The sequence below is a fragment of the Myxocyprinus asiaticus genome, chromosome 29 (genome assembly GCF_019703515.2).
Source record: "Myxocyprinus asiaticus isolate MX2 ecotype Aquarium Trade chromosome 29, UBuf_Myxa_2, whole genome shotgun sequence".
Lineage (NCBI taxonomy): Eukaryota > Metazoa > Chordata > Actinopteri > Cypriniformes > Catostomidae > Myxocyprinus > Myxocyprinus asiaticus.
Window position 1 is genome coordinate 13,205,761 of NC_059372.1, and position 20,365 is coordinate 13,226,125.

The 20,365-nt window shown below is 39.2% G+C and overlaps 1 protein-coding gene across 3 annotated transcripts in view; it reads right to left on the bottom strand.

Moving 5' to 3' along the window:
• Window positions 1–20,365, bottom strand: part of LOC127419918 (MICOS complex subunit mic25a-like) — a 90,887-nt gene that overhangs the window by 36,779 nt on the left and 33,743 nt on the right. For all 3 annotated transcript variants that reach the window (XR_007893747.1, XM_051661738.1, XM_051661739.1), the window contains one exon: window positions 9,843–9,913. Coding sequence is in view for 2 of the 3 variants with exons in the window: in XM_051661738.1 (XP_051517698.1) it covers window positions 9,843–9,913 (71 nt within the window). In the remaining variant the exon portion in view is untranslated. The remainder of the gene's footprint in view (window positions 1–9,842; window positions 9,914–20,365) is intronic.

Here is a 20,365-nt window from a genome sequence, read left to right on the forward strand (position 1 = left end):
CTCCTACAAAATATTAAATTAGCTTAAAGCACACTCAGTGTGTAGTAGCATGTGCTCGTAACTTAGAAAGACAAGCTCATTGTTTTGATACTAAGGAGCTGTTCGCTGGCTGAAAACTGGTAGATACCATAGACTGCACAGAGGTTTAGTTTCCGGTCACTTGTTAATTATTATCGTTGATAAGAGAAAAACAAGACTTTGGAATTACCGCGCAACAAAAATCTCTCCGAGCTGCAAGTCTAACTTGGATTACCATCTGAAGCACTTGAGAAAGGAAGATAAACAAATAACAGCGAGTGGGGAAGCACAAAAACACGAAAATCAAACTTGATATAAAGCGTAAGCCACAAGGCTTTATCAGCTCTGAGTTCTGCTCGACATGTTTTCTGAATCGAGGGTCTAAAATTAACTAGATTAGAGGCACCGTTGCCTTGACCTCACTCGAGCTCAGCTGGCAGATGAGAACCCGGTCTTATCTCGTAGACTCGCCTTCCAGGGGCTCGCTCACACTCTGACAGCTTTTCAATTGACTGAGCACGGGCTTCCTCTCCTCTCCACCTCTACCCCATCCCTTGCTGACATCCTCCCATCCAATCTCACCTGTAGGGACCGATGTTTTTGCAGAGATGGGCCCCACTTAAACCTGACAGGGCGAGAGGAGGATAGGAGGAAGGAAAAGAGAAAGAGGAGAAGAGAGAAGTGCAAAGAGGGATCTGACAAAGCTAATAATTACTCCCGTAGACTAGGTCTAGGCTTGCAAGACCAGCAGGTCAGAGTTCCACAACTCTCCCAGGGTAACTGTCTCCGAGGTGCTGAAGAGACACTTCTCTTCCCCCTAGTCAATCACCATGGAGGGCTCAACAGTCACGTACACTTCTGTAACCTTCAGCCTGCTGCACACAGACAGGTGTAGAGAGGAGATGTTACTCTGGTGTGACAAGGTGAGGGGTTGTTGAATACAGGAGCTGTCAGACGCGTGACCTCACGTCTTGGGGACATAGCAACACTGCAACAAACTCTAGTCCACAAATTTCTCTTTTGTACAATAATCCAACTTTCTGTAACTCTGTAATCCCTCCCATTCCTTTGGGGATGAATCTTGTGAATCCTGCCAAGAACTTGTCCAGGTCATATTTCACCCCAAAAAGAAAAAAATTGAAAGAAATAGAAAGGAAATTATATTTGTAAGAAAATGAAGACTATTTTAGGATCGTTGTCATGTTTGCATCTGGACCAATTATCATTGCCGTAATGCAAAAAAAAAATTAAAATCTCATTATTGTAATGTGAAAAACAATATTACTAAACTTCAAAAGTATCTATCTTGCCTTTAATTAATTTACAAACAACTGTACTGTAGTAATGACAATCTAATGAAAATAAACATTGATCTATAATCACTAGCCCTTGATAGACTATAAAGTTAAGATTGAAGTTTTCAAAGTTCAATGCAAATGTTTAAGCGTAAAATGATCAAAGAAATACCTAAAATTAATATGATAAGTTACAATGGTCAAATAAAGTTCAGTCTTCTGAATAAATAAAGCAAATAGAGCAATGCCACAGGAGATAGCCACAAGATAATTGTCAAAATACCTAACCAGAAACCTCTTGCATGTGCAAAAAATGTATCACAGAAAAAGCTTTCATTTCTCATGACAAACACACAGTTGGTTATTTTATTTGGGTTGCCCAAGACTTATGAACATGTGCTGTGTGGCTCCACTAAAGCAAAGACTTGTGACCCACAATCTAGTCTGCCCAGTCTTCCACCCATCCTGCCAGCAAACAGCTCAAATATTCCCTCTGAGTGACCACAAACAACATCAATTGGAAAACAACAACAAACCCCTGGCTTAGGCTATACAACTGGCTGCCATAGAGTGGGAAGTTTGTTGGGAAAGGAGACCAACCATGACGCTGACCAGTTGCATTTCTTACTCTTCTTTTTTGGTTATTTTTCTCCACTTCTCTCACTTTAGAGGCTTTAAAAGCATGATTTTTGCATTACTACTAGTAGCAAAATCCAGACCAAATCAATTTGTATGGTTGTCAATATTTCATTTTTTCATTTGCAATTTCGTCATCTGACTTAGAAAAAATGACATGCTTTGGTGAATCTCACAAAAACTGTCAATAAATGTTCGTCATATTTCACAGCAAAAAACTAAAAACAAAAATAGAAATTATATTTTGTATAAATATAATGAAGCCTGCTTTAAGATCATTAAACAGAATTTCATTCATTGTAACATTATTTTCATGACAATAAGGACATTTAATTGCACAAGAAATGCACTAAAATATCACCAATTCAACTAACATTAAACATTTCCCAAAGTCTACATGGGAGGTTGACTAATTGAAAGAACTAATTTCCCTATAGGTTGCATATTCATTGCAACGGGCATCAAATCTCTCATCCTCCCCAATATGAATCTGCCGGTAGACTGTGGCTATCCTCTTTGTTACAGCAATCGTGAAGCCGCGTTTATGATTCGCATCAGAGCATCAACTCCAGCATCAAGTTTGAACTCACCATGAAAAGTGCTTGCAGACAAAACGTCTCATTCTGCGTTTTGGTGATCGTTAAGACTTCGCGTGCTTCTGTGGTAATTAAAATGTGCCTTACTTAGACTGAAAACACTTGAGATCTATCTCAAGTCCCATCTGGGCTTGTTTTGTACATCAAAAAGCACTAAGAGCTCCTTTCTTCATCATTTTATCACTGACAGGGAAGCACTGTCAGAGATTCTTTTAATTTACTGAGATAAACTCAGCGGCTCTATCATAGGAAAGTATTACGACAGTATCACCCATAGATTGTCAATGGAACCGCCGAGGTATGCCATTTTATGCTAAGCTTGTAGGCTCATCTTGGTAGAAGGGCTCTGGCGCTGTGTCCGTTTTTGAAGTGTGTGTGTCAGTGTAATGACTCTGGGCAGACACATTACAAAGGTTCTGACCTTCACACAAAGTGTTTATGCTGTGTTAGCGGTAAATCAGTTAATCACGATTAAGAAAAATTAACGCGTTACATTTTTTTCATTATTCGCATGCATTAACGCGTTAATTCTGACAGCTCTAATATATATCTCACAGTCACAGATCACAGTTTTCCAGCAGGCATTTTCAATTTATTATTATCAAATGCACCACAGTACTAGACTAGGAGATGAGGCTGCGGAGCCATAGCTGTCTCAGAGCTCCATGTGTCGGAGAGGTGGGTGACAGAGGGACCCTGAGACGCTTGAGGTCTGTGGGGTGGGTGGGGATTAAACAGCAGCCTTGTCATGCTCCAGGAGTCAGGGGTCTGGACGCTGCCATACCCTCAGGGATTAAAACATCAGCTCTACGCAGGTAGAAGTGCAAAACTGCTTACTAAAGCTCCCCGAAGCTGTGCAACGGAAATACCATTGCCAACAAGCAGAAAGGATGTGTGTACCTATGCCAGTGCAGTAACTAGGGGAGAGAATGACTAGATGATTTCTAATCTTTCAAATTTTAAGACAAAGTGTGTAATTTGAGCAACTATTGTCACCAGACCCACAAATAATGATGTTGAATGACACTTCCACCCTCTGCCTTTGGTCAAGCTGACAGATTTCTTCCAGCTCCTTTTTTTCATACAATGAAAGTGAATGGTAACTGAGGCAGTTATTCTGCCTAACATCTCTTAACAAGTCAAATGGGTTTGGAACAACATGAGGGTGAGGAAATTATGAGTTCATCATTTTTAGATGAACTATCCCTTTAAAGAGATGGTTCTATTTCTGAAGCAGGTTGTTTAAGTGAAAGAACAAGGTCATACACTACCAACAAAGTCAAAAAAACACAAAAGCTATGTAGTAGGCTACAGATGTTCTTTGGTCCTCTGATTGGCAGATGAGGCTGTTCTCAGGGAGAGCTCATTACCCAGGTCCCAACATCATTTGTATAACCTCAAAGAACTCTCCTCATGGGGGCCTGGGTAGCTCAGTGAGTATTGACGCTGACTACCACCCCTGGAGCCACAAGTTCGAATCCAGGGCATGCTGAGTGACTCCAGCTAGGTCTCCTAAGTAAACCAATTGGCCCGGTTGCTAGAGAGGGTAGAGTCACATGGGATAACCTCCTCGTGGTCGCGATTAGTGGTTCTCGCTCTCAATGGGGCGTGTGGTAAATTGTGCGTGGATCGTGGACTGTAGCATGAGCCTCCATGTGCTAGGAGTCTCCGCGGTGTCATGCACATCGAGCCACGTGATAAGATGTGCGGATTGACGGTCTCAGAAGCAGAGGCAACTGAGACTTGTCCTCTGCCACCCGGATTGAGGTGAGTAACCACGCCACCACGAGGACCTACTAAGTAGTGGGAAGTGGCCATTCCAAATTGGGGAGAAAAAGGGGATTAAAAAAAAAAAAATAACTCTCCTCATTGGCAACTAAATGGTCCTGCACCTATGACTGGCACTTACCGACAGCTGATACAAAACCTGCAAGACTCAAGAATGACAGCTGAGCAAACAAACTAATGCAAACACTTACACACGTAAATCATGCACACTCGATCTGATGATCTTTTGTCTCACTACACAATATCACACACACACTGGGATGGCCTTGCGAGATTACTGTTAAAAATCCCTTTTCAAATCTAGCACAAAGCATGTAGGGAGAGAATTAGTCACAAGCCATCTGCAGGTTTGACGGTCAAAAGTGTTATTTATGTACTGTCGATATAAAGGCAGCATCAAAGAGTTGTCTAATGAATTTGGGATTTTAAAATGTTTTCAATGATTGCTATCTTTTTCATAGATGCACAAAAAGCCCAAAGTCAACAATGAAATAAAACATTGACCCCATTTATTTTTTAATATTACTCCTGGTGTCATTTTAAAGGATTTAAAGGAAATGTTTTTGCACCCCCTTCCCAAAGCCTCAGCTTTCTGTTCTTGGCTGACAGAAGTGGAACCAGACGTGGTCTTCTACTGTTGTAGCCCATCCACCTCAAGGTTTGACATGTTGTGCATTCTGAGATGCTATTCTGCTCACTACACTTGTACAGAGTGTGTTAAAACAACATCTGAGTTACTGTATTCTTATGCCTGCTCGAATCATTCTGGCTATTCTCTGTTGACCTCTCTCATCAACAAGGCCTTTCCGTCTGCAGTACTGCCACTTACTGGATGTTTTTTGTTTTCGGCACCATTGAGTAAATTCTAAAGACTGTTGTGTATGAAAATCCCAGGAGACCAGCAGTTACAGAAATACTCAAACCAGCCCGTCTGGCACCAAAAATCATGCCATGTTCGAAATCACGCTCAAAATGTGAACATTTCCTGAAGCTCCTGACCCGTATCTGCGTGATTTTATGCATTGCACTGCTGCCACATGATTGGCTGATTAGATAAATCGCATGAATAAGTAGGTGCAACTGAAAGTGGTCGGTGAGCGTATATACACTGATTAGACAAAACATTATGACCACCTGCCTAATATGCTGTTGATCCTCTGCATGCAGCCTAAACAGAGCCGACCCGCCAAGGCATGGACTCCACAAGACCCCTGAAGGTGTCCTGTGGTATCTAGCACCAAGACATTAGCAGCAGATCCTTCAGTTCCTGTAAGTTGCAAGGTGGAGCCAATGGTGGACAGGGCTCATCATGGGCACTCTGACCAGTCTGCGTGTATGCAGCCCCATATGGCTTGTCAGGCCAGTAGTTACAATTTTTACTTGCTTTGCCAATATTTTCACTGGCTCCACCACAAATAAATAAATTAATAAAATTTTTAGCATTTTAGCAATGTTTTTATTTGCTGTATATTTGCCAGAAATATTAATATTTTTTATTAAAATGTAAATTTTCTTAATACCCTAGCTTTGCTTAAAAACAATGGCATACCATGCAAAACAAATGCTGATTGATTTGTAATTTTCAACCCTTTTTTTCCAGTGCCTCAGAGACAGTCAGCTCTCAATTTCGACTAAATTTCATCTATATCAGCCAGCTAGTTAAAGTTGCCTTTGTGACAAGTTTAACAATGTTCAATAAATCACAGAAATCTAAATGTTCCAAGTCCAAATCAAAGTTTGCATGGCATAAAATCAGATTTACAAGATCAATTAATGTAGCATAATGTTTAGCAACAACACAGCACTGGCCCAATGGGTAAGTGACAGTTCCATCAACTGGCAGGAAACTCTCTCACACTTGCCCAAGGCCAGTGGGCCATACTTACTGAAATTTCAGAACTTTTTAAACTACTTCAGAGTTCTCATCAAAAAATCCTCCACGTGCAGCAATGACAGCTTTGCAGATCCTTGGCATTCTAGCTGTCAGTTTGTCCAGATACTCAGGTGACATTTCACCCCACACTTCCTGTAGCACTTGTCATAGATGTGGCTGTCTTGTCGGGCACTTCTCACGCACCTTACAGTCTAGCACATCCCACAAAAGCTCAATGGGGTTAAGGTCCATAACACTCTTTTCCAATTATCTGTTATCCAATGTCTGTTTCTTTGCCCACTCTAACATTTTCTTTTTGTTTTTCTATTTCAAAAGTGGCTTTTTCTTTGCAATTCTTCCCATAAGGTCTGCACCCCTGAGTCTTCTCTTTACTGTTGTACATGAAACTGGTGTTGAATGGATAGAACTCAATGAAGCTGTCAGCGGAGGACATGTGAGGCGTCTATTTCTCAAACTAGAGACTCTGATGTACTTATCCTCTTGTTTAGTTGTACATCTGGCCTTTCACATCTCTTTCTGTCCTTGTTAGAGCCAGTTGTCCTTTGTCTTTGAAGACTCTAGTGTACACCTTTGTATGAAATCTTCAGTTTTTTGGCAATTTCAAGCATTGTATAGCCTTCATTCCTCAAAACAATGATTGACTGACGAGTTTCTAGAGAAAGCTGTTTCTTTTTTGCCATTTTTGACCTAATATTGTCCTTAAGACATGCCAGTCTATTGCATAATGTGGCAACTCAAAAACAAACACAAAGACAATGTTAAGCTTCATTTACCAAACCAAATAGCTTTCAGCTGTGTTTGATATAATGGCAAGTGATTTTCTAGTACAAAATTAGCAATTTAGCATGATAACTCAAGGATAAGGTGTTGGAGTGATGGCTGCTGGAAATGGGGCCTGTCTAGATTTGATCAATAATTACTTTGATGGTGCTGTTTTCTCATCAGTTATGTCCTGACTATGTTTTGTGATCAGTTAATTCACATTTTGGTGAATTAAAGTACCAATTACCTTCCGAAACAGCAAAATCTGTACACTATTCCAAACTTTTGGCCGCCAGTGTGTATGTATATATATATATACATATATATATATACATATACATATATATATATACATACATATATACACACACACACACACACACACACACACACACACACACACTACTGTGCAAATGTTTTAGGCATTTGTGAAAAACTTTCAAAGTGAGAATTTCTTAAAAAAAATTCACATAAATAGTTTTCATTAATCAATTAACGTCATACAAAGTCCAGTAAACAGAAAAAGAGCCAAATCAATATTTGCCTTTTGCCTTCAAAACAGCACCAATTCTCCTACTTGCATCTGGACACAGTTTTTCATGGTTGTTGGCAGATAGGATGTTCCAAGCTTCTTGGAGAATTCACCACAGTTCTTCTATCTATTTTGGCTGTCTCAATTACTTCTGTCTCTTTATGTAATCCCAGACTGACTCGATGTTCAGTGGGGGGCTCTGTGAGGGCCATGCCATCTGTTGCAGGGCTCCCTGTTCTTCTATTCTATTCGCAAAATGAATGTTTGGGAGTATAAAATGTATATTTCCTATTGACACACTACAGTAGCAGATATAAATAACCATCTTAAGATAAATGTTTTTGTGAAACATCTTATGTGCCTAAGACTTTTGCACAGTACTGTATATACACAGTATGTAAATATACATATGTCTGTACAGCCTAGTATTTGTCTTTTTATTTTATTTTTTATTAAATTTTTATCAAACAGTGTTCTTCTTAGAATCAAAATGTTGTGATGTTGTAATATCAGATCAGATTAATATCAGAGCTGGTTGAACTGGTTCAAGGATATTTATTGAAGAAGCATTTGAAATGCCAAAGGCAAAAATATGCTTCCGGAACCCAGGCTACAACAAAAGTGGTTCGTCATTGCTGTCTCTACAGAGATAGAGAGGGTGCCCAGCAAGACGTAGAGACGGAGAACCGAGGTGGAGATGGAAGAAAAATGGAAGGAAGAAGTGAGACGCTATAAGAAAAAAACAAAAACTCAGCATCCTAGAACAGTGAGCAGCTTGGGGCGGCAGAAGGGTCGTGGCAAGCTACAAACAATCTTCATTAATTACAGCAGCCGGAGATTTCATTGTAACCCAGAGAGAATGTGCATGTGTCTCCTGCATTGGAGAAAAGGAGTTGGCTTTAATGAACTGCATTTCAATATTGCCAATTCCACAACCAGCTTCCAGAGCAGCTTGGGGAAGTGGTGGCCCAGCGGTTAAGGCTCTGGGTTACTGACCAGAAGGTCGGGGGTTCAAGCCCCAGCTTGCCACTGTTGGGCACTTAAGCAAGGCCCTTGACCCTATCTGCATCATGCTGACCCTGTGCTCTGACCCCAGCTTAGCTGGGATATGCGAAAAAAAGAATTTCACTGTATATGTGCAAAATGTATAATGTGTGACAAAAATAAAGGTGAGGGAGGAGAAAGTGAGACAGCCGGCTGAACTGTAAAGACATGGTGTTTCATGGAAAAAGAGGTAATGAAGTTGATAGCTAAGATTAATAATTGATGCTGGGTGGTTTCAATGTTGTTTTATTTAAATTAATGAAAAGCTGGGTGTCCTTCTGGCATTCTCTGCTTCTCCTAGATGCACTTACTTTCATTTTACTGTTTGCCGAGTAGGGACAGCGACAACATCTCCATAGAAACCAGGCCGTTTTCCTTTGAAAACAACGGAGCAGGGCAACTGCAGCACCACACTTTTAACCTTTTTGTCAATTACAGACTATTTCAGGGAGTAAACAAGAGGAGCGGAGAAGGCTTACCTTGCCACTAACTATGATCATTAATTTGATTAAACATCTACTAGGCACTAAAAATAAAGAAAGCAGAGGTTATTATGAGGTCATTATTAGCCAGAATAAAATAACCGCTTTTATTTTCAGGCTTGATTGTTTAGTAAAGTCGGCTTCAGCTTTTCAAAATTGGAACCTCAACCTTTGAGGTCTTGTCATCAAATTGCACAGACACATTTTTACACCTGCTTGACTAAAAGTATTCTCTTTCAAGTCATCATGTTTGGATCAGCAACCTTTTTGTGCAAGGCAATTAAAAAAATTCTATATTTCAGGGAAAAATTTGATTGTTTTTCTTTAAGGTTAAATTCTGCATTGAACCCAAAAGGATGTTGTTAACAACCATTTTAATCCTTGTAAATATTGTTTTTAAACTCGAAAATTCTCGATTAATTTCAATATGAAGGCAATATTAATTTTGAATGTCAGGATGTCAGTGGTTTTGTTTTTTAGTATAATTTGTACTAATACAGTACAATTCAATCAAATATCGATCTTGCAATACTTTTCTCATGATATTGTATCGATACTTTAGATCCATGTATCAATATTTATATTAAAATTTTATCATTTATTATTTTATAACTGAAATATACCTAAATAAATTTGAATTGAATTTGGAATTAATTCATAATCGAATAAAATTATGATATCGTGATGTATTGCAATAAGTATATTACATAATTTTGTACAAATTCTTGCATGAAAAATTAATAGGTTTGTCAACCATTTCAGGGTGTACAGTACATAACTGTAATCTCTTCTTACTTTATGCTGGCTTCACTCCTGGTTGCGGCTGTGTGGAATTGTGCGGCAGACATCTTGAAGCGTTCTACATTCTGAAACAAACAATAAAGACACTTAATGTCAGCTAAGTTTTTAGTTCAAACTCTGCAGAAGTTCTACATATTTTTTTTTTTAAAAAGGGCATGGGGAGAGAACATGTCTCTTGGGAAGAAAATCATGGCACTTTTGAAAAGTTCACTTGTCATCATTCATCTTTTTGCAACTTTTCTTGTTCGGTTACGGAAATACTTTTCATTAAATGAGTGACTTAGTTAAATGAAATCCGCACCAAAACACTGTCTTCTTCATTTTCCTTCTGCAAAAGAAACATCAAATGGAAAAGAGACAAATAATGAATAACTTCTGGTCCTCTACAAAAGTTTCTCTTTTCCCAAAATCTAACGCTTACCAAAGAACTTTGACCTCATTGATCATAAATTGCCTGCATTCGGCTAAAAGTTATCAGTTACGAAAGGATATTAAAGTCTTATAATTCCACTTTCTCTTTCTCTCATGGTAGATAAATGTTTAAGCATGGTTTTAGAAGTCGACAAAGATAACCACTCTTAAAATGTTAATGGTTTTAATGAGGCATGTAGCAGCATGACACAGAGAAAATGTGGAGATGGCTGATTTAGAAATGTGATGCAATGAACCAAGAGGATACAAAAGGTATTTACTATGGAGCTAGACTAAAGATATGAACTTGTAATTCTTTATTTTGAAATTTTACAGCTAATTCTACATCCAAAAAAAAAAAAAAAAAAAAAAAACTGCAATTTAAAAAAAAACAAAAAAAAACTGATATTTATAAAATACACCAGAATAATCTTGTATAATAATAAATGTCACATGTCTTCAAATAAAAAAAATTTTTTTTAGATTCAAATACTTTATTCATTGTTCTAGCTCTTTAATTTACCAACAATAAACCATGCAAATTAATCTTTTAAAGCAAATATGAAATCAAAATAGTCTTAATACTGTTTCCTAGTCATATGATTCATTAGTACACATATTCTAAAGGAAAACAAAATTGTCTGTATAGTCTTTCATCATAATGGGATAACTTGAAGTTTTAAACGTTTTGCTGGCAGTGTTACAGGAGGTTAGCAGTCCTCCACAATAGAGCGCAACAGTCTGGTTCCATGAGTAAAAGTAAGTTTTATTTTAATTTTTTTCACAGGGGAATTGATTTATGGAATTTTTTATGGAATGCCCAATTCCCAATGTGCTCTAAGTCCTCGTGGTGGCGTAGTGACTCAATCCGGGTGGCAAAGCACGCATCTTATCACGTGGCTTGTGGAGCGTGTTCTACTCACAACACGCGCCCCACCGAGAGCGAACCACATTATAGCGACCAAGAGGAGGTCAAATTGTCAAATTATCAAATTGTTTGTGTTTCCATAAGTGTTGGTTATTCATGTTTTTGAGACATTACAAACATTATATCAAAAATCTGTGTAAATAATTCTGATCTAAAGTAATATTACAAGAACCTAAAGCATTAAAGGGATAGTTCAGCCAAAAATTTAAATTCGGGCATCATTTAGTCACCCTCATATTGTTCCAAACACATATGACTGCTTTTTTCCCCCATGGAATACAAATGGCCAGCATCATCCAATCACTGCCAGCCATGTTAAAATAAAAATAAATATATACATTATAAATTCTGAATCTGTGTACTGATTACCATTGTCTTGTGTCTGCTAAACAAGTTGAATGGTCCAAACGTCATCTGCTGTCTGAAACTGAACTTTTGGTCGGATTTTAGGAGTGAATGCACTTCGCTGCATAGTAAAGCTATAGGATGCTCCCTTGCTCACTAGAGAATTACTTAACCCCCAGTGTGCTGTCTGTCTGCACTGGTCTCAGAACATTTCGAAATGCACCTTATTTTAGTCCTAACGAGGTTAAAGATGGCTGTAAAAGTAGGCAGGCAATGTTGCTCTCTATTGACTGCAAACTCTTGTAAGAAATGCCCACTTTACACAATCAACTGGACAAAAAGAAGTCCTGTCCAACATTTTTTTTCTAGTCGAATATTCTGTTTCGCTCAGAAATATATAATTACAGAAGTTTAAAAAAAAAAAAAAAAAAAGTTTTGAGGGTTGTTTCATATCAAAATATTTCAGGCAACATTATCAAAGCAATGTATCTAAATCTTGGGACATGCTGAAGCTGTAGAAGCCAAGTGTTAAGCAGCATGTGGGCGGGACCTTTATCATATGTAAAAGACAGAGAAAAAAAAAACTGTTCGGAGGAAGATGCAGCCTGCCAGGATTACCGACACACTGACCTAAATACACTTCGTGAATCTCTTTATCCCTTCAGTGAGCAATCCCTGACATCTACAATTCAGGGTCATTTTCATGCCAGCGGGAAACATTTAATGCTGTAAAACAAAACTAATCCTTAATAACATGATATCTCCAAAAGTTAAGGACCGTGATTCGGTGACGGAGAAACATTAATGTACAGATTTGATACAACTGTTGAGATTTACACTGGGCCTTTGGATCCTTTCAAAGCCTGTATGTCTTTTTTTTTTCCATGTCTTTGCAATATAATGATATCTGACCTTCATCACAGCTGCTATTCAGTAGTGGACACTGGAAAGATGGATTTATGCTCAGAATGAACAAGTGAGACTAAATGAGAATGAAGAAATGAAGGATAAGGGGTTATTGAACCGAAAAACCCCTCTTGCATCCTTGAATGCATTAGTGCTAAGCAGCCTTTCCTGTAGGAAGGGATTTGTTAGTTATAATCACACAGCTGGCACCTGGTTCGTCATTCTCCTCTTTGCCTGGCACTGTGCGTCAGTGACACCCTCGCCTTTTCAGTCACAACTACTGAATTTCTAATCCAATCAGCGTTTTAATCTTTTTCGGGCAGCTATGCTTCACTGCAGGGTGCATTTGCTGCAAGACTTCCTCCCAATGATGGGCACTTCCTGTGACAGTCAGGAATCAGCACTGGAGGATCTATGCAGGTTATGCCAGGCAAGAATATTACAAGAACCTAAAGCATTAAAGGGATAGTTCAGCCAAAAATTAAAATTCAGGCATCATTTATTCACCCTCATATTGTTCCAAACCCATATGACTGCTTTTTCCCCCCATGGAGTACAAAAGTAAATGTCAGCCAAAATAAAAGCCTCAGTTTCCATTCACTTAACTTGTATGAAAAAAATAAATAAAAATAAAATTGCATTGAAAATAAATGGTGACAGAGGCTAACATTCTGTTTGTAACAGGGTGAGTAAATGATAATGGAATTTTCATTTTTGGGTGAACTATCCCTTTATGCATTGGTTATGTCCAATGTTAAATATGACTAACCCTATCAAGGCCCTGATATACTTCTGGAGAAGTTATTTTTCGTTCATGCCTTTACAAAAAATCTATAGCTCTGGCAAACTAGCTGCAAACTATCTGCAAATTTCCCACTTACTATTTTCACATGCAAATGTGCTAGAGATTCGCCGCAAATGTTTGCCAGAAGTTTGCAGTTCTTTACCGGTAGTGGTGAACCTGCAGCAAACCTTTGGCAACAATGGACAATTTGCTGCAAGTTTGACACAAAGCTCATTTGCATGGGGAAATTATCAGTGCCGAATTTCCGGCAAGTTTTCTGCAAATTTGCCATGAGCTCAATTTTTGTAATGGTCGTTCAGGGGTTAAAAAAAAAAAAAAAAAAAAAAGTTCTAAAGAGCTGAGCAATGACATCCTGTTTGCGAATATTCAGACACCCACCACACCGCTGTGGGAGGCATTTAGAAGTACATTTAAATATGAGAATGCTACATTTAAAACCTTAACTAATAAAGACATTAAAATGTTTTATCAATGACTTTATGCCTCATTCTATGAGTAGAATTCCGTCAGTAAAAGAAGTTGTTTCAACCACTCGATGATAATTTAAAGTAATATCTATGAGGTAGAAAACATTTTATTTATCTTTTTACATTCTGTATTCATGATGCTAATGCGCTAACACGCTACACGCGGCCATAATATGCTCTGGTTACACTCTGTTGTTGTAATTTATGATGATACTAATCCTGTTGCAAAGATGAGTGTAAAGTATTAATGTACAAGAATAAAGATGAAAGAATGATTATAGAGGCATATCTTACTTTGTGAATGGCTTTCGCTGCAGATGGCACATGAGTGAATGGGCATTTGAAAGTATTTGAGTAGATTTGGTTTAATTAAAAAAAATCACATGACATGGTTTTGGAAAATGTCTCAAAGTGAACAATCATACAGATGTAGGTATGTAGGATGAAGATAAATTTGCACTAGCTCACTAATAACTCTGCACGCCGATGTGTTCATGTTGACTCGACTGACTGAACAACATTAACAAAATTAGCCGTCAGCCTTAAGGTAGGTGGAGCTTCAGGTCACACCTACCGATGACGTGGATCAAGGGCAGTAAGATGTTAAGCAGCCACTAAGAATTTTCCCCAAAAGTACCTTCTTTTTAGGCAGATTTTGTTCTAAATGATGTCACACCCACTCGTTCTTCGATTTCGTATGAAGTAAGTCGGGGCCTTTAGAGTACCATAAAGAAAACGTTTCATGCTGGAGCCATGGCTTAATGGTTAGCGCATGTGTTCCAGACATGTTATGGAAACACAGATTCGAATCCCACCTGTATTCTGTCTCAATCCAATCCCCCCCCAATAATTTCCTGCCCACTCTCAAATGTCTCTATATTAATAACGAGTAGCAGAAAGCACAAAAATATCCTAACAATACTAAGAAGTATAAGTAAATTTAGATGGCAAATTAGCAATTTGTGCATCAAATATGAGCAGTATCCAGTACTTATGGTGAAAAAAACAATAATTTGTATTTACATTATGTACTACTGTTTGCTTTAAGACGATAACACCCACCTCACCTTGTGGAGAAAGTGCATCTCAATTAGGGCTCTGCGATAGGACGATGTACTCGGATACTGACGATGTCTTACAAAGATCCCGATGCCGATTCCAAACAGACATGATCGACAGTATCGGGAAATGGCAAAACTATGGATCTGGGAAGTCGGCAATTATATTAAACAATGACCAGGGTGTGAAACTAGCACCCGCCAAATTCTACGAGGCTCCTCGTCCAAATGTGTTTCATGCACGGGTAATTTTGCTCATCTACCCGCAACAGGCGGGCGACCTGCTGCAAGATGTCTCGGAGTAACACATGACGAGAAATTCTGTTAGTCACAAAGACATGCGCTTGAAGAAACACACTTTATTATATTTTTAAGAACATACAAAAGAAAAGCCGTCAACAGCTGTGTTTCCATCAACGCTTTTTTCTGCACATTTTATTATAAATCGCATACAGTCTGCTGGATGGAAACACCAAGATGCTAATAAAATCTCCAAAATACGCTTGCTTGAGGTGGGTAAATTTTTGCAGAGCAATGAAGTTAAGCACAAACTTGCAGGTTTATTGATACTTTTAAAGAATATCTTATAGATCCACACCGCAAAGTCATGGAGGAGGAATGCACACACACATAGTGCTCCCAGAACTGTGTGTCGCGTCATTTCCAGTCATGAAACGAGTTATTAAAGTATTTTGTCTGCGCGTCCTAAACCTCAAGTATTTTATTAATAAAAGAGTCACACAGTCGCTACAATTTCCCAGGAAGTGACGATTTTGTTCTTTTGAACGCAAGGGATGGAAACGCGGCTTTATCCGCACATTGTGTTTGCGATATTGTGATTTTTCGCATAAATTAAATTCACAACTTGGATGGAAACATAGCTACAGCTTGTGTCTGATTCTCTGTTTGTTCAGAGGCATGCAGCGTGAGCTGGAATAGGTCTTGTGTCTCGTGGAACAAGTGCATGTAAAGAGTTTTCACTCTTTTTCTGTTTCATCCAACTGAAAACTGTTTACAAGAATACGGTCTATAAGAATGCTGCAAATTATCTCTGATCATCTTAGGAGGTGCTGTGAGTTTAATACACTTTATTTGCACGCGGTTGGCACACATTATGAATGCAACTCTGCAGGTTCAGTAATATATATATATCTTTGTGCGGTGGCGGGGGCGTGGTTGAGCGTTTGACCGGAGAGAGAGAGAGAAAGCAGTAAGGGTCCACACCTGAGCGCTATAATGTCTAACAACTGTTTCTAATTGCAGTAAGCACTGGGGAGAGCAATAAAAAGGGACCACGCCATAGACGAGCAGGGAGAGCTACCAGAGAGAAAAGACTGTTAAATTGTGACCTGATCTGATGTGTTATGCTGAAAAGCCACTTTTAAGTTTGTTTAATTCAAGTTCTACTTTTGAGTTGAAATCCCAAGGTTCCCGTTTCCCCCTGTCCCACCCTACGAACCTCTTACACTTTGTATTAAAGAAACAAAAGATGAAAGTGAATAAATCATAAAATAATACAAGACATGTTCACCTTGAACCTAAAATTGAGTTCCTTTAGGCAGCATTAACTGTATTACCAAAACGCAATACAAACACAAATTCGATAAGAACACACATTTGGCAGCATTATTTTGGAAACACAAGGGAATTTATTAGGCTTATTTATTTTGATTATCATTGTCTTTACATTTATGATTGTTCTTAATCTGTAGGCTATTAGTAATTTTCCATCTGGTGTTGTTGACGGATGCTTGCATGATGGCAAATGGAGCCGTTGGAGACAGTACATTTTTGGATTTGGTGAGGTGGTTAAATAAGATTTTTTTAATCACTTCGTTATTTTAATGCTTTTTTCGTTTAGTATAAAGTGCAATTTGAATTTAGAAAATGTCTTAAGTTTTGTGTTTCAATATATGAATTACATTTTTAAAGCAAAATCAATAAAGCAAAAAAATTAATGACCCTCGGCAGATGGGTTGACGATGTAATCAGATATCGCGACATTTAAGGTTTTAAATTTAATTGCTAAAATATTTTTTACATATCGCCCAGCCCTAATCTCAATTGCCAATCTTTTAGTTTTAAAACCTGAGCAGTGGGGCCTGGGTAGCTCAGCGAGAAGTGACGCTGACTACCACCCCTGGAGTCGCAAGTTCGAATCCAGGGTGTGCTGAGTGACTCCTGTCAGGTCTCCCAAGCAACCAAACTGGCCCAGTTGCTAGGGAGGGTAGAGTCACATGGGGTAACCTCCTTGTGGTCGCAATTAGCGGTTCTCGCTCTCAATGGGGCGTGTGGTAAGTTGTGCGTGGATCGCGGAAAGTAGCATGAGCCTCCACATGCGGAGTCTCCGCAGTGTCACGCACGACAAGCCACGTGATGAGATGTGCAGATTGACGGTCTCAGAAGCGGAGGCAACTGAGACTTGTCCTCCGCCACCTGTTTTGAGATGAGTAACCATGCCACCACGAGGACCTACTAAGTAGTGGGAATTGGGCATTCCAAATTGGGAGAAAAGGGGATAAAAAAAAACCCCAGAGCGGCACATTTATGATGTCATCATGTCATTCTTTAAGCTGAATAAAAGCAAAATAGCTAAATAAGTTCTTCTGAAGGTTCCTCTGCTTTATAATAGTGTTTTCAACGGTCTTTGATGGCTAATAGCATCCTTGACATCAGCCTGATTTACTCTCTCTTTTACAGACCAATTTTAAAGGCACTATTTTGCTGATTTTATAAATGTTTTTGTCATGTTTTTGTTTAAAAGTATTTCCACCTGCTAGGTGAAAATGTTGCTCATGACAAATAAAAAAAAATGTAAGCTATAAACGCTGATGTTTATGCAGTGAACAAATAGTTTAATATATTGTATAACTGTGAAGCCCATTTTAAGACTTACTGTGGGTGATGAAATAACCGAATCAAGCAAGAAATGCAAATATGAATATTTGATAAGGCTGAATAAGCGGACACAACATGATAAGACATGTGCTTTTCAACACATCAGCGTTTACTTTCTGTATTACCATACCGAGATGCAACACTGCAAAAATTGCAAAAAATAAAACCCTCTTCTCCGGCATTTTGATTGTAATGCCGCTCCAACTCCCTGCTAACTGCCATTACAACGTCAACGAGCTATTACACCCCTGGGGTCCCTGACAAGAGCGTACATCCAAAACAGCACGATGGACAGAAAAATTAATAATTCTGCTTAAGATTTAAAACCTGAAGTTTTAAATACTATTCATTTTCGCCCTTAAGCTTGAAAGTAAATTAATTTTACAATTGCCAGTGTTAGCATGGACGCCCCAAAGCCAGAGAGAGTAGCAGAGATTTGCCTCTCTGTCCTCTCAGTCCAGGTGAAGTCTGCCGCAGCTGTTTAGGGAATTACTAGAGCGAGGGCTCCCGTCCCGTCGTCAGTGTGGCTGGCAGGATTTCAGGAGGATTATTATCTCCTACCTGCACTCAAGTGCTTCAAAGTGCTTTGCAACTAGTGACAAGGAAAAATGCGAGGGGGGGCTAAAACAGCGGGGCAATAAAAAAAAATCTTGTCTAGAGAGTGTGAGGCAGCTTAGAACGGGACGCAGACATGAGTGAAGAGGCTTTAGTGGGATTAGCAAGTGCTAGCACTAATTCAAACAGTGGCGGAATGCTGCTGTTTACTGCCTTTGCTTTTAACAGCTCTAACTCACCGTCTTCGGCAGAATTTATGGATGTCAAGTGATTACGGGTGCCACCTTCAAAAAGAGGGGAAAAAAAATGCCACGTTTGCTGTGACAACTTGCTGCGTGAAGAACAGTCTTGCAGTGGCTTGCCTGCGTTTCTGAGATAGTCTTCTTATGCCATACCCGCCGTCGATGGGAAGTGGGAGAAGCAGGATGGAGATGTAGCATCTTTCAAAGATGTCATCTTTGTCTGTCATGAATATACCCCACCCACCGCCCCCCCATCTCAACAACCCCCTACCCTCCCACCCGAATGGTGTAACAGCAGTCTGAGCAGACATGCCAACTGCCCGCATTATCCCTCTCCCGTGGTCTGACTCTGTCACACGGCAACTAAAGCCTGACTGCAAACGCTCCGTGTGCCTTTTATTGCCAGCTTCTGATCCCCTTGGCAAACGGCACATTCTTGTAATGAGGTAAATATAAATACTGGGGCATCTGACACACTGGGTTGATCTCATTTGCTATTAGACATAAGAGAGCTTGTCTGTAACCTCAGTGTGTGCAAGATATCGAGCGTGCGAGCGCGTGTTTGTGTATGGGTGGGGGCTCTCAATGTCGAATGTTTATTTATGATGATCGCACAGTAATTAGCACTGGGTCGCCATTAATCCTCACAGCCTGCGCCCGACCTGAGCCAACAACAGAGACTGACACAATGCAGACCACCCCCTTGTGCCCTGATGGAATACTTGTGGTATAAATTTAGTTAACGACTTCCATGCTGTGTGTAAGGGAGGACACGTAAAAGACCCTATGAAAATGCTTGATGAGTGCACTATTGAAATACTTTCTATTGAAAAAGTTTAGCCAATATCCTTAGTTTATGTCATAGCAGTGAAATGTGTGAGGTTACGGAAGTAAAAATGGGTTGCGAATCCTGTTTCATGTTCACTTTCTTTTCTTTTTTTCAGCCTTTTGCCACTTTATTAATACGGGCAAGTAGTGAGGAAACTGGGAAAGGACGCAAGCCAGATTCAAACTAATATCACCTGAATCAACACCACAGCTCAATATGTCAGAGCATGTGCATCTCTGTATTCATTCAAAATCAACAGCATTCCTTTTATATCTTACCATATAAGGACATTCTCATAGTTAACGTGTGGTGAAATATTAGTAACGTAGATTTAATAAAGACGGACAGACAAAATGGAAATTGTGTTTGAAACAGGATTCTAAACCTGTCTGAAAGACTGGAGTATAAATCTGCTGCATGCGAACAACGTTAACTGTACACCGTGGAACAAATCCCCTCTTTTGAGAGACACAAGCGTTAAATTATCAGCTCGGCAAAGCCACCATGGATGCCATCCCACAGTGTTAATATTTCCCTTTGCAGTCCTTTGTTTTCGCATCACAACGAAGCATGTACCCAAAACATTCATCTCCTTTCCCTGAATCACTGGGTCCAAAGTGAATAAACAAAAAGGCAATTCTTCAAGCCAGTGAGTGAGCAACACTCTTAGTACAGCTTAAATGAACAAAGCTAGAGGAGCTGAACAAAGTGAGGGAATCAAATAAAGTGGAATTATCTCTCTAAAGCTGTCAAGGTGTCTGGGCTATTCTCTTGTTCCGAATAAGACGTTTGATAGAGAGAATACAAATATTGCATCTAATGAGAGTATCTGTAGTCACTGAAGATAAAAACGGCACATTACAGCATACATTAATAAAAAAGGAGGAATTAAATGTTATTACTTTGCTAGTTTATAATGTTTCTTTGGTCACGCACGTCCAAACACATTTTTTTCATTTGAAAACTCTGTTCCTAACGTTTATCATTATCGCTTTCGAAAAAGTCTCAATTTTCGAACCAGGAAAACCACAATCCAGTGAGAATGAGAGGTGTAAATGTAGCAAATCAATGTG